The sequence below is a fragment of the Chrysochloris asiatica genome, unplaced genomic scaffold (assembly GCF_000296735.1).
Source record: "Chrysochloris asiatica unplaced genomic scaffold, ChrAsi1.0 scaffold00040, whole genome shotgun sequence".
In the NCBI taxonomy this organism is placed as follows: Eukaryota; Metazoa; Chordata; class Mammalia; order Afrosoricida; family Chrysochloridae; genus Chrysochloris; species Chrysochloris asiatica.
The window spans coordinates 12550150-12562181 of NW_006408558.1; the positions used below are offsets into that span (position 1 = coordinate 12550150).

The 12032-nt window shown below is 57.5% G+C and overlaps 1 protein-coding gene across 1 annotated transcript; it reads right to left on the minus strand.

Annotated features, from left to right (window-relative positions):
• Positions 1–1248: 1248 nt before the first annotated feature.
• IGF2 (insulin-like growth factor 2 (somatomedin A)) lies at positions 1249–3758 on the minus strand. The gene is made up of 3 exons (XM_006861027.1): positions 3596–3758; positions 1727–1878; positions 1249–1461 (listed from the first exon to the last, which is right to left on the minus strand). The coding sequence occupies exons 1-3, from the start codon at positions 3750–3752 to the stop codon at positions 1249–1251; spliced, it is 522 nt and encodes a 173-aa protein (XP_006861089.1). The 5' UTR covers positions 3753–3758.
• Between the last annotated feature and the right edge of the window lie 8274 nt (positions 3759–12032).

Below are 12032 nucleotides of genomic sequence, written 5' to 3' on the forward strand. Positions count from 1 at the left end.
GCATGTGTGTGCGTGTGTTGTGTGCAAGGAGGCATGTGTACATGTACTGTGCATGAGCAAGCATGTGTGTGCGTGTGTTGTGTGCAAGGAGGCATATGTGCATGTGTTGTGCATGGGCTGTGCTTCAGCTGGTGTGTGTGTAAGTGTGCAAGAGCAAATGTGTATATGTGTGCACAAACGTGTGGCTATGTATCAGTGTGTGCATGTGAGTGGATTGTATAAATGTGAGGCTGTGAAAATGCTTATGTGCATGCGTGTGAGTTGTGATGACTATGAGTGTGCTTTAGTGTGAGTGAGTGTGTAAACATGTGTGAGTGTGTGTATAATGTGAGTGTGTGGCTGTGTGCATGCATGTGCGTGTGAGTGCTTTGCAGGGAGGTGGTGGAGATGTAAGCTCTGAGGCGTGATGATTGGTGGGGGAATAGTTTTTAGAGTGTGGGGCTCTGCCAATTAAACATTATTTCCACTGACTGCAGCTTTCATGCTCATCTCCCCTCGGTCGGTCTCATTGGGTCCCTCAGACTAGCTCCGGGGCATTTTTTTCAGGATGGAAATTTGAGCGAAGAGCAAGTTTGGGATGGACCTGTCTGATCATAGCCAATCAACATTTAGAGTATCCAATCAGAGATTTTGTCTGAGAAGGGAGATGAGATACCACAAGGATGGGTGTGTCAAATGTCCAAGGCCTTCCTCTCTCCTGGTTGGTTTAGAGACTCAGAGTCTCTGGCCAATTCTGACTCCAGGTCCAGAGGGGAAGAGGAGGAAGGGGGGGCGGGGCAAATTAATTTTCTTTGTCAATTGCTTTTAAGCCAATTAGAACTTTTGTCATTTGTTAGCCAATTGATTTTTTAGTTGTTTCCTTCTCTCAGCCAATCAACATTTCTGATGTTATTAAAGAGCCAATGAACTTTGGGAGCTATAGTGTACATGTGGAAGGTTGTATTACACTTCTAATTTTTTGATGCATGTGTCATCTGAGAGCTGTTTTGGGGGGTAATTTAGGGGGCAGGGGCATTTGCGGAGGATGTATAAAGCCAATCATATTTTAAAAAATTTTAAAGATGTTACTACTTGCCCGGTGGAAGGGGCTGATACGGCAGCAGCCTGACTAGAGGAGGCTGAGGCAGGGGGGCTGGGGTTGGGAGCGCCCATGGGAGAGAGGTGGAGCCCTGGTGGACTGGCCCCTGGTCAGGAAAAGGTAGAGGACGGTGATGGTGGTCCGCAGAATTACAACCGTTTAGCTCACGTCTAATCTTCCATTTGGGTCACAGGTTGCACGTGGACGGGCACGGTGATCGTGGATTTTGGATGAGTGATCTCCTTGATCACCTGAGACACTTCTCGGTGGATCATCTTGCCCAGGCCAAACAGGAAACTAGGCAGGCCTCTGCGCAGGCGCTTAGCGGATTGCTTCCAGTTGTCCAGATGGAAAGCCTTGCCCACGGATAATTGGGGATCGTCCTGAAAGGAGAAGGGACGAGTCAGGGCAGCCCACCCTGACCCTGAGCCACTCCTCACCCCACCAATGAGGGTCTCGACGTGGGTCTCAGAGAGATCCATCCCCACTCCCCGCATCCACCTGCACTGGATTCAGACGGGTGGACACACAATAGGCTCAGAGCTTGCTCCCAGAGGTTCCCTGAGGGTGGTAGCTGGAGTCCAGGGAGGGGCAGTGTCCCCAGGGAGACCTCAGCTGGGAGGACTCCTCCCCCCAACACACACTTACCGGGTGTTCGGCCAGAGGGGCCGGTACATCTCTCTCGGACTTGGCGGGGGTGGCACAGTATGTCTCCAGCAGGGCCAGGCTACATCTCTGGAAGCAGCATTCCTCCACAATGCCCCGGGCACGGCGATGGTTGTATCTGTTCACAGGTCTGCCTGGAGGCACCGCAGCAGGGAAGGGAACAGTTAGCCCCCATCCGAGAGGGCACTGGTCACTTGGGGAAGGGTCAGCCTACACAGCGGCATGAGATAAGGGAGGGGGACCCCGAGAGCAAATGAAATGCAGGGTCCTCCCCTTGGTGCCTCATCCTGTGTTTAAAATGAACCCAGCCCCTCTCGGACCCCAGTCCATGGGGCAGACCCTTAGAAGAATGGTGGTCTGGGAGGGGAGGGGGGCGGCTAGCTCAAGGGGCCAACCAGCAAGGGGTCTGGTCCCTATGTTCTGGACCCCAGACCCTGACACCAGCATCATCCCCGAACTGGGACCCAGCCTGGCACCTGGCGTCGCCCAGATGGGCAGGGATGGGTGGGAGAGAAGAGGACGGGAGGAGAGGAGTGAGGAGCTTCAATGAGACCACGCCCTTCTTTCCTCCCATCCTCTCCCCCTCCCCCACGACATGGCTCAGGGTCCCAGGCTGCTCCACACCTGCTGCGCCTGGGGGTGGGGGAGTGGACGAGAGCTGGGCTGAGCTCACAGCTACCCCTGCAAGGTAGCAAATCTAGAGCCCCTCTCCCACCTGCCCCCACCCTCAACTGGCCTGGTCTTTCATTTAAAGCCCTTGGCCACTGACTCAGCCCTGTTTCTAAGTGGCTTCCTCCTGGTTTTTTCAGCCTGGGTCTCCCACCCACATCTGGGCAGGGGTCTTATCAGCAGGGGTGGAGTCTTCTTCTGTACCCCCATGGCCCAGCAAGTGTCCCCGCAGCCCTGCCCCCACTAGAGACACTGGGGTTTGTTTTATATGTTTAAGTGACCCCAGTAGCCTCTGACTTTATCCTCATCGTTAAAAGTTTGTTGTTGTTGTTGTTAAGTCCCGTGGAGTCAGTTTAGACTCATAGTGACCCTGTGCAGGGTTTCCAAGGTTGTAAATCTTTACGGGAGCAGAAAGCCTCATCTTTCGAACTGATGACCTTGAGATTAGCAGCCCAATTTGTAACCACTACGTTACCAGAGCTCCTTTTAAAAGTTTAAACATCACCAAAGATGCAAAACAAGGTCCCAGTGTAGCCCCTCCTCCAGGCACTATCAACGAACGGTGCCGAAGGGGAGTGGTGTGTGTGTGTGGGGGGGGGCACTAAAGGTCTCTGAGCCCACGGGAGGCACTAGCAAAAAATCTCCACCCAGGGGGTTGCGGGGGGTGATGACACCACCTAAGAACTTTAACTCATAGAAGGACGGGACTGTCCTGAGCCACATACGCCCTGCAAGCCTACCTCCTCACCTACATCCAGGTAGCCTGTGGCAGAGGCCACCTGAGGCACCACCTCCTGGGGCAGCACATACTGCCCCACACCCACCCAAGGGGCATAGTGTCCTGGGGAGCAGGAGCTTAGAACACCCCTGCCCCTGAGATCTGAAGGAGATACGGGACCCCTGGTTACTCTGGCTCTTTAGGGTCTGCCTCCCACAAAAAGACCACCCACCCTGAGGGAAGGGAGACAAGTCAGGGGGTGGGCAACTGTAGGTGTGAGTGGACAGGGCACAGGAACACGCACACAGCAGGCACTCACTAAGTGCTGACTGGCGGCCCGTCTTTCTCCCAGTGGCTCTGAATGAGAGGGACAATTTGCTTTCATCAAGGGGACACCAACATTTATTGAGTGCCTGCTGTGTCTGCCCACTCCCCCTCACCCGCCCCGCCCCTGAGCTACTCACTGAAATAAAAGCCGCGGTCGCCACAAACAAACTGGAGGGTGTCCACCAACTCCCCGCCACACAGGGTCTCAATGGGGCGGTAAGCAGCAAGGCAGCACAAGGCCAGGGCCAAGAAAGTGGACAGCCACAACATCGACTTCATCACCGGGATCCCCATCAGTGTCTGCAGAGAGAGCAAAGCCCCCGGAAGTGCTGGGATCACTGAGGACAAGGCAGGGGCCACAGGGGCCTTCCCCCCCTCACACCGTTTCCTAAATAAACATTACAAGCACAGTAAGTAAGACATGGCTGTCCCGTAATCATCATCCTATGGTTACAAAGGCATTCATGGTTGAGACAAGAGTGTCTGCAGGAATGAAGGCAAGTGTGGAAAGACCTTGAACACTGGAATCGAATCGCAGTGCTGATACTGATGGAGCCACGTGGCCTTCACCACCAAACCGCCAGGACTTGACCTCCATGTATGACATCATGGGGCTGGAGGATCACCTCCCACCCCAGGTGAACAGGGGGGCCCAGGAGGACCAGCCCCCTCCCTTTCAATCCGTGACTAAGCCAAACTCAGGTCAACGGACCAATGATTAGCTCCTGAGAGCCATGTTCTCCTGAATCCAACTCCAAGCTGGACTACTCTTCTCCCCTCCCCCACCAGCCCCACCCCCAACCAAACACACACAAAAAAATCAAAAACTTCTCTTGACCATGCAACGCCCCATCACCGCCCCACCACAGCCATCACACCCCATTTTCAGTATCCAGCTCCACCCTCCAAGACAAGAGCTGAGGCCACTTGAAACTGGATCCTGGACACCAAGACCCTCAGGGCCCAATCTCAGAGAGAAGTACCTTGGGACACACACACATGCCCTAAAGGCTGGGTGGCCTCAGGGCCCCAAAAGGCAGGCCACATCCATTAGGGAGGATGGACAGCATGGCGCCTCTTTAACCCACCACAGCAAGTGGAGGTACCCGCGGGTTCCAGAAGAGCCAAGGTGAGGACCACTTAGGGCAAGGGGCCCCTTAGCCCCTGGACACGCTGACAAAAAGGGGGTAAGCAGGCTCCCCAGGTGGTCCCCTCCCCAGCTTGCACACCGGGGAAAGAGACTGCTGCTAGTTTTCGTGGCCCCGGGGCTTTTGGAAGCGATAAATCGGGAACAACGGAGGGGCCACAAGAAAGACGCAAAAAGAAAATCACTTCTACCTCCAGCCCTTGATTGGTCTCCAGCCAGTCTCCCCAGCGCCCCCTGTGCCGCCCCTGCCACATTCTAAGAGCAAACTTGGCCCGCTCTCCAGTCCCAGCCAACAACCCCAGGCTCAGCCCTGCAGTGCTTTCTGCAGAGGGCCAGAGCACCCTAGAAGCAGGCGCAGGTGAGGGTCCAGGCAGCGCTGAGGAGAGAGGACAAGGAAAGAGGCAACAGCCAAGGACAGGAAAAAAGGAGGCCAGAGGGAGAGAGCGGAGAGAGGCTGCGAGGGGCCCAGCTGGGCCATGCTCTCAAGTAGCCAGGAAGGCTGGAGCGAGAGAGCCGGAGCCGAGCAGGAGCCGGTGGCAGAGGGTCCTCGATCGACAGCCCAGGGTTACCTGTTGTGTACAGGAAGACTCCGAGGCTGGAGAGGAAGAGGAGGCTGGATCGTTCTCACAGGAGAAGCGAATGTCCAGCTGGAGGGCTGGTCAGTGCCAGGGCTTTTATGTTGGACTCGGCTCCTCCCAGCCCCGGCTCCACCCTGCCCCCCCCACTGACCACTCCCCCCGCCCCTTGTGCCCGCCCCCTGCCTCCTCCCAGCCAGTCCCCTTCCTCCTGCACCCCTAGGCTAGCCCCAGGGCCATCCCTTAGCAAAGTGCCATGGGGGGGGCATCCTGTATCCCCCCCCCCCAGCCCATCTCCCCGCAGGGTAAGGAGCAAGGGGGAGGGGACTGTTCCACCTCCTTGTAAGGAAACTTCTAGGCTCCTCTCTTACCCTGCAGAACTCAGCCCGCCCCCTCCCCAGATTCCTGTTTGCAATGTTGGGGACGGGGAGATGCGGGTGAGGGGAGAGATAGCGAAAATGTGGCGTCCGGCCTCGGTGGCCAGCTCCGCCGGGCTCTATGCTGGCCCCGCCCACCCAGCTCTCCACAGGCCAGTGGGTCCAGAATCCACAGACCACGGTGGGCTTGGAGACTAGACGCCCCTCCTCAGGCCCAGCACTCTGGGGCGCCCGCGCACGGTACACATCACCCAGTTCCAACGATGCCTCAGGGCACCCACAAACCAACCAGGAAGTCCTTCTCCTCTCCTCGCAGGCAGCTCACGCCTCCCTGGACACTTCCCGACACCCCTCCCCCAGCCCCCAAGGCGCAGGGAGAGACCTGGGTTTGCCAGGGGGACCCACCACCGCCCGCCAGAACCCCCCAGCGCCAGCTGGCGCTCACCGAGTCCCCGCGGACCGGGCTGCGCCGCCCCCGCACCCCCCGCATCGCGCGCCGGCATGCGGCTTACCTGGAAGCCGGCGAAGCTACCGCCCACCTCCCTGCTGCGTGTAGCAAACCGAACAGCGGGCGTTGGCCCTCCTGCCGGACACTCCTCTGCCAGGGCCGCTCTGGCCCGGTCGCGGGGGCCGAATGTGCGACGGAACAGAACGGGGGTTTGGCTTGTTTGGGGGGGGGGGAGTACTCTTCTGCTTGTTGAGGGAGGGCGGGCTGTCTGCGGGCCGGGGCGGGCCAGATGTTGTACTTTTGGGGGGGAAAGGGTATCGGGAAATGAGGTCAGCTGTTGTATCAAGGACAGAGGGGGGGCAGAGATAGAAAGAGAGACAGAGGGAACGTGAATGGGGGGGCACAAAGAGAGGGGCGAGAAAGAGCTGGGACAGCGAGAGGCGGGCAGGCGCACAGAGGGCGAGAACAGCACTGAGAGAAACAGAAAGACGAGCCCGCGTCCGCGGGGTGCGGAGGCCGGGCGGGGCTGGGGGCGGGAGCCGAGGGGGTGGCTGCCGAGGCGCGCGCGGGCGGCCAGAGGCCAGCGAGGGGCGCGCGGAGGTACCAGCACAGGGCGCCACGTCGGGGGGCGGGGGGGACGTCACCAGCCACAGGGCACCCAGCTCGGTTTGGGCCGACGGAGCCCTCTGCCGTCGTAAGCCCGGGCCAGAAAAGCGAGGGGCGGCGCGCTAGCCGCTGGGGACGCGGGGGGCGGCGGGGCGCGCCAGGGAGGGCTGGAGGTGCGGGGGATGACAACGCCGGCGGCCTGCGGGCCGGACTGCCTGCGGGGGGGACCGCCTCCTCGGCGAAGCGGGGTGTTCTGAGGTAGATGGAGGAGGAGGCGGCTGGGGATCCGCAGGCGGCGGAGTGCGCCCAGCCGACGGCGCCCGGACCGGAGTAAGCAGCGCGGCGGCGGACGGCGTCGGCGTGGGGCCGCCAGCCCAGATGGAGGCGCTGGCGGGCTAAGCTCGGCAGAGGGGCCGGGCGGGCGCGGCCGGAAGGGGGGGGCCGGCCACCGGGCCTCACGCAGCTCCGCCGAGAGCAGGCGAACTGTGGGCGCCAGCGCCCGGTTCTTATAGCCGCGCCACCCCGCGGCGGGCGCCCGAGCGGGCCCCGCTGGCCAAGCGCCCGCGCCAATGGGCGCCCTCGGGGCCCTCGCCCCGCCCCCGGCCCGCCCCCGCAACTCGAGCCCGCGGGGTGGCGCGGGTTGGGGGGCCCTGGGGACCCAGGAGGGGGCCGTGGGGTGCGGGTCTTGGTGGGGGTGGGGAGTCTCCAAGGCCCAGAAACACCGTTCTGATATACTTGGGGGGGCCCCTCTTGGATTTCCGGGGTGCCAAACTGTCTGTTTGCAAGGGCACCGAGGGCGCGGGGCGAGCAAGAGACAACAGGGGTACCCTCGCCCCAAGAGAGAACCACTCAGAGAGGGCGCCCCGTCGCAGTACTAACACAGGTAGCAGGGTGCTGGATTGGGGGCGCGAGCCCCTGCGTCCCTTCCAAGGGTCCCTGACTTCAGGCTGGGCGCCGCCATCACCTGCCTGAGCGGGCGGAGCCGACCACTGGGCTCCTGAAGCCAGAACCCGAGCGCCCCCCGGTGCCGCGCGAGAGCCCCAGGAAGGCTCGGAGCAGCTAGGATGGCCGCCAGGTGCGGCCCCGAAAGTGGGTTGAACATGAAGACTGCTCCCCGCCAAAAAGCTGCTCAGGTGACTGCGCAACCAAAGACACCATGGTGCATCTAAGCAGCTTGCTTTACTGGGCCCACCCAAAATGTCCCAATAAGAACTCTCAGTCCCCAGTGTGTTGCACTTGTGAAGTAGTGAGTTCAGCCCTGGGGGCCACAGCCAGTATTTGGGCGTCTGAGGAGGCATCTCAGCGAAAAGATGTTATGATTTTGACCCAGTCAAAGCCACGCACAAGCCCCCCCCCCCGCCCACCCGCCTGGCGGAGCCCCTCAGTCGCGCTGAGGGGGCAGGGGCGGCCGCCAGCGGAAGCCCGCGCTTGGCGCCCCCCGCCCCGCCATCAATCATTTCGCCCGCGCACCGCCCAGAGTCCGCGGTCCAGAGCGCTGCAGGAGCCGCGCTGCCCAGCCAGAGACCCCCTTGCCGAGCCGCCCTACGACCCCGCGCCTGGCCTGCCCCGCGCAAGCACTCCAAGTCGTGTCCCTAGAATCATGGTCTTTGCAAAGAGCGAACGAAACGGGGACGATTTGCGGGCGCCTCCTGCGAGTCCGCGCGGCCGCCCAGTCGCCAGCCCGCCCAGGCCCCGCGCTCCGCGCCGGCCTCCTCGTTGCCGTCCTAGTGAGCGCCGGCCCCTGAGGCACAGCGGCGCTGCGGGCCAGGGGCCGATATCCGGCCCCGGGCCGCGAAGGGAAGCTCACCGCGAGGCTGGAGGCTGCGTCCGCGGGCGCATGAGAAGCCGAGGCAGCGAGCGGGCGAGGGAGCGCTCGGCGGCGGTGGAAGCTGCTGAAGGTGAGCGGGACCCCGGGGGCAGTCCCCAATGTCTGGGGGCAACGCCCAGTCCCTTGGAAGACCCGGGGACAATGCCCAAATTTGGGGGAAACTGGGGGCAATGCCCAGTCGCTTTCCTGGACGCAGGAAAAAACACTGCTCAAGTCCTGGCAGACGCGCGGCGCGGCTAAGGGGATTTGGGGAACACAGAGAAATTTCCAAAATTCAAAGCGTTGAGCAGACTTCGCCCGAGACGTGAAGGGGCGCGAAATCAGTATCTGCTGGCCGCGGCGTCGGGAAGGCAACCATTGGCCGGCGGGCTAGGGAACAGTATGAACATTTATTTAACAATGCCAGTTGGAGGTGTCTGGTTTGCTGCGGAGTGAATAAATGTCTCGAAGTAGGGTACACTGGGGCGCTCCGCCGGTGGTAAGGGGAATAATTATCAGTGACTACATTTAAGACCTCAGGAAAATAGAACCCAAGATTAAGGGTCAGGGGAAATTGCTCCGGGCGGTTGGGGCAAACCGAGCCCTATCTAAAATGAGGAAATCCAGTATCGCCATCAGCAGTCCGGGGTCCAGTTTGGGACGGGGGAGAGGCATTGTGGGTGGCACCAGGAAAATTCTCCACATAAAATTTGGGGTGTCTAAGGAGTATATGGGGTCCTGCTGTGGCACTGAGGCTGCATAGCCGTTTAAACTGCAAAGTCGGCGGTTCAAGCTCACCAGCTGTTCCTTGGAAACCCTATACAGACAGGGTCGCTATGGGTCGGAATCGACTCGATGGCACTTAACAAGAAACATACACAGAGTCCTGGTATGGCGCTATAGAATAAGCACTGGGCTGCTAACCACAAGATTGGTGGTTCAAAGCCACCAGCCACTTCTCGGAAACCCTATATAGGTTGTGAGTTGGAATCAACTGACCGCACTTAACAACAACAACATGGTGTATATTTTCTACCTTGGGAGAAGAAAGGTCAGGGACTTGGTTTTTTGCCCCCCCACCCCCGGACAAATTCATTAGTGTGATGGGGGAATTAGGAATTGATTTCCGCATTTTAGGAATATCAATATGATTGTTCAATGCTTGTTACACCCCAGGAAAACAATGCACACAACTGTGTTGCTTGGAGGGGTTGCTTAATGTCCTATAAAGACCCCAGAGCAAGAAGTGCTATCCTAATTTGGAGGAACAGAGAAGTAAACCAATGTCTTTAAAAATATATATATTTTAATTCAAAAATGGGTTTCAATTAGTTGGTTTTTGGTGAACAGGGAAAAATATTCTGTATTTTGCCCTGGACAATGCCTTCATTTGGGGAACCCCAGTAAAACAATGGCCCAACTTTTGGGAGCCCAGAGAAATTATCCAAATTAAGATACTTAATTTTTAGGAAACCTAATTAATAGCCAGAAAACGTATAGGACAAGGGCCTGTAATTCTTGGGACTTTGGGAACAGATGGGACATTGCTTAAATTTGGGGAGACTCAGGACAGGGAATGTCATGTCAGGAGACTCAAAAATCAATGCTCAAAAAAAGCTTAATAGTATTTTGGGGAGAGGGGACTCAATTTGCTTCCAAGGGTTAAGGAGCAATAGCATCTCAGTTTGAAGCCCAGGTAACTAATTTATGAATCCAGGATCCAAGGAAGTTGCTCTGAGTCTGCAGCGGATGTGGGAGGTCAGTATCTAAGTTTGAGGGTCAATAAATTCAGGGTACAGAAGTTGCAGGGCCTGGAGAACCAACTCCGGGCGGTGACCTGCAGGAAGCTTGTGATGTGTTTGGGAGGCTCAGGAAATGTTGATGAAACAGGGTGACTGAGGGGTCTTTGAGGTGTTCTGAAATTTTTGCCATCCAGGGATAACACTGATTGTGTTTGGGGAGCTCTTGAAGGGCAGTGAGTGCTTAATTTTTGATGGAGCCTTGCATGCTCGAATATGGGAAATCCAGGGACCAAGTTCCATATGGCCTTGGCACCTCAAATCACTGGCTACAGGTTAAGAAACCCCGATTCCTATCAGTCAGCTAGTGGGGCCAGGGTATTGTTTTAATACTTAAAAAATGGAGTGGCTGAGAAAATATTTGGTGTTTGGTTTGTATTTTTTCTTTTCTTTTTTCCCGGGAATGCCCTCTTGGGGCAAAGCTGGCTACACCTCAGAGACAACCCATCCCCCCCAAAAGAGCTTTTTCCAAAGGTGGTATCACCTGAGAAGAAGGGTGAATGAAGCTGGGATCTGGGGGGACTATGTGTGATTTGGGGAAATCTAGAAAAATCTCGCTCACATTGGAGTGTGCTTGGAGCACATTGCTCAACGTGGCTGAGGGCCTGGATAACCCTGCCTAATTTTGAAGGAAGCGGATACGTGGCCAAGAAGGCTGTGCTGTTCTGGAAATTAAAGGCCCAAATCTGTGTGGCCCACAAAAAGTTCTCTGCGTTTTGGGGGAAACCATCCTCCCAGTTTTGTGGAGCTCACAAAATTGCAAACACAGAAAATTAATTCACGGTTTGTTAATGATACAGAAAAATCCTCAGTGCCCTTTGCGGAATCATTCAACATGTGGGGTACAGAAATCATTGTTCGAATTTGAGGCTTCCAAAAAAAAAACAAAACCGTTCAGTATGCTGAGGGACCCTGTGATTCAATCAATAAAATTTAGACAAGAGGGTTGGTGCCAACAGACCCGTAAGGAGTAATGTCCTAAACCAGGGAACAGGGGTTCAGTGAGGGGGGTGGTGGTGGGCGGCCAGGGCAGGAAGCTTGGGACATATTGGAATTACTGTCTCAATTTATGGGGACACAGAAAAAAGTTTAATTTGTTTGGGGAGCTGGGAGCAATGCTGCATTATAAATACCAGCGGAGGTTAAAAAAAAAAATAGTGTCCCTTGTCTTGGCAACCTGTTAAATTGGTTAGTAGGATACCAAGACCTGGGTGTTACTGTATACATTTTACAGGACTCAGGAGGTGATCTGTAAAACCGTGGGGCCTCCCCGCGCGGGGATACACATTGTTGAGAATTAGACACATAGTTTGAGTCTGGGGAAGCTAGTTAGGGCTTGGGTGTCTTGAGCTCCTGGGAGAGGAGGGCGAGGGGGAATTCTTGTGACCCGTAGAAATACGAACTATATTTGGGGGAGCTGGAAGCAATGCCTAAATTAGGAGGATCCCAGAAAAAGAACGCCAGCGTTTGCGGGGAGCGGGGAACTTGCGCGGCGACGATTGAGAAATACCTTGAGACGCTCCGGAAAAGAACGTGGTGCCAGGCCGGGGTCGGGGACTCGTGCGCCGAACAGTGGCACCCTGCCCGGGGGACGTAGGCATAGGCTGCGCGGTGGCGGCTTCGGGGAGGGCGCACAGGTAGCGCGGGCAGGTAGCGGGGCTCCCTGGACAGCACGTCCTGGTGGGATTTGACGTCGTTTTTGCCTACTCGGGCCCACTGCACGCTTCAGTGGCAAAAGCGGGGGCCGAGCGTGTGGAACGGAGAAACCGTGAGAGCGGCGCCGGCGCCGCGGGCGGCTCGGCTCCCCGGCGCTCC